General features: G+C 39.8%; 1 protein-coding gene across 1 annotated transcript in view; it reads left to right on the top strand.

The window, feature by feature from the left end:
• Positions 1–2784, top strand: part of TECPR1 (tectonin beta-propeller repeat containing 1) — a 55519-nt gene that overhangs the window by 18023 nt on the left and 34712 nt on the right. The window contains exon 11 of the mRNA XM_018565221.1: positions 1161–1316. Within this exon, the coding sequence (XP_018420723.1) occupies positions 1161–1316 (156 nt within the window). The remainder of the gene's footprint in view (positions 1–1160; positions 1317–2784) is intronic.

Here is a 2784-nt window from a genome sequence, read left to right on the forward strand (position 1 = left end):
CTCATTACACTAGCCCAGTCTGAAAAGGTGCCATTTACAGATACCCTCTGGACACGTTCCCGTAGCCAGTTCTCTATCCACGTACACACCACCTCATCTATGCCCATAGCCCTCAGCTTGTGTAGCAAGCGTTTGTGTGGTACCGTATCAAAAGCCTTTGAGAAATCCAGATATACCACATCCACCGGCTTACCTCCGTCCATATCTCTACTTACCCCCTCATAAAAAGTTAGCAAGTTAGTTAGGCAGGAACGGTCTTTCCTGAACCCATGCTGATTGTCATTAACTATCCCGTTTTCCTGAACAAATTCTACCAGATAATCCTTTATTATGCCCTCTAGCATTTTACAAACTACCGATGTTAGACTGACCGGCCTATAGTTCCCAGTGAAGGCTTTTTCTGCTGAATGGGCTGAATTCTACCACCTAAAAACGTTAGTTTTAGGTAGATTTTGTAAGGTTTCTCTTTCATATATCTCAGGCACACTGGCAGGAAAATCCTTGTACGTAGATTCCCAGCTTTGCTCACCTCAGCCATTACAAGGGGTCTCATTCTTCATGTTGGATTCACTTTTATTTTCTGTTCCACAAAAAATGGGTTGAAAATGTTAAGATATAGAGGTAGGCAACAATAAGACTCCACATTGCAGATGTCAAGGCAATACACCAGAAATTAGACAGTGCCAGCCACCTCAGGTCATTAACACATGGGTTCTAAAGTAAAATATAGGGACCTGTTGGGGTCAGGGGGTCTCGCAAGACATCAATAAAAAAACAAGGCTACAAACAGTGCTTGGCAGAGTCTATAGTATCGGGGGAAGCAGGTGGGCTTGCAAAAGACTCACAAGAACATCTCAGTCTTATACCTCCTATATCAAGAAAAGTATTTACTTTTATTTAACATGAGAGATTAGAAAAAAATAAAGCAAGACCACCTGGCATTGTGTGGCAGCTTCTTAATCCAATGGGAGCCCACTGGAGATATGAAAATTGAAGGAATTTCGATCCAATAATGTCCACCCATATCTAAAATATTACTTTTGGGTGACACAAACTTAAAACCAAAAAAAGTATTTGTCTTTTACCACTTGTATATATGTTAACAACTGGTATCTTTTTAGCTTTAATGGAAAATATTTGTTTTGTGCAATTGTGTGCAGCCTGTGTGGGTTAAAACAGGATCCCTGCAGTGGTGGAGAGAGTGGAAGCCCAATAAATGGATTGATGTGCGAGTTGCTCTTGAACAGATGACAGCGACTGATGGCTCCAGGGACAGCATCCTCTTCATATACTATACCTACAATGAGGAAAAGAAGGTACATGATTTGTAGGAGACAAGACTTTCTGTATGATTCCTCTCTGCAGGACCTTTTATATACAGATGTGGACTCTATTGTCGAATTACTTGTACCATACAAATAGTTATTTGTTTCAGCATTGTGTTTTATCTATATCTTATGAAATGTATAATTGGAATTATTATTATTATACAGATTTATATAGCGCCAACAGTTCTTGGTATTTAATGTTATTATGAGCTGCAGAGAGTACATAATATACTGAAGGTTAAAGTAAAACTATGAATTTTCTAGACTGGCTAAAGTAAATAGTTCAATTTACAGTGAAGACTATAAGCAGCTACGTACCCTCCCTTCACTGCCCCACTGTCCCACCTGAGATATACCCAATACCATGGGGTTTGGGGAATTTGTGTAATTCTATCTGCCCTCCCACAATACAGCTTTACGTGCCTGAGTGGCAGGTTATCTAGACTGAGTATTGAAAAAAATATAGAGTGCTCTGCTCCCAAGCCCTGCATCAGCAGGGCTCATCCTGTGCCACACATGTCTAGGAGAAAAAAAAAGATGGTTACACTGGCAACATTATTGTTCTGGTCCAACAAACAAAGATTCCCCGAGTGGAACCTCCTCCACTGATGCGTGTCACAAGGTCTATTATTTAACCTAGTCTTATAGGTGCTACAACACTCAACTGGAGGAATCCATTGTTTTCAGTGGCCCCTGTTCACATCTGAGTGTTCTGACGCTTGTAGCAAAATGCCTGTAGCTCAGAAAAGTACATGAGCTTATTTTGGGGCTTGGAGCTTATTTTTGGTCTTGAGCATTTTGGCCACTATAGACTTCAGTGTGCATTTTCATGTGTTTCCTTGACTAGTATCTAGCTTTTTATTGGCTAAAAATAATTTTAAAGACGCTCAAGCCAGAAATATGCATAAAAATGCCTGTACAAACGCTTACAAAAAAAGCATGAAAAAAAGACCAAGGATAGTTAGTTCTAGTGTGAGTGGGGCCTCAGAGGTAGAGGAGAATTCAGTCCAGTAGAACCAGGTCCACTGGAATTTATCATGATTGCCCTTAATAAATTACATCAGTTCTTCCAATCACTGGATTTAGTTTACCTTATTGACCCTTAAAGTGACCAAAAAAATTATGGAATGATGTTTCTGTTTCTATAGGTTAGATATTCCTGGCTGCGTTGATCAGGTGTGGGAGGACAGATCTTAGGTTTGCCTTGGTGTTGCGGTGTAGAAGGAAAAGGCAGGATCTAAAGGGATAGGGAAGTCTGTAAATTCTTATGAACTCTCTTCTCACCTTTTTCCAGAAAGAACATTTTGAATTACTCTTTTAATATTGATAGGTTGATAGGAGTTCGTAGTGTATATCAAGGGACACAACTTTTTTCAGTTGTAATAAATGGAATTCCAATTCATACCGTAATCATACTGTTGTGCCACAAAGATTCTGTTGGTGGTTCCATACTTGG

Source organism: Nanorana parkeri, unplaced genomic scaffold, assembly GCF_000935625.1.
Source record: "Nanorana parkeri isolate BGI_ZX_2015 unplaced genomic scaffold, ASM93562v1 scaffold3, whole genome shotgun sequence".
NCBI lineage: Eukaryota > Metazoa > Chordata > Amphibia > Anura > Dicroglossidae > Nanorana > Nanorana parkeri.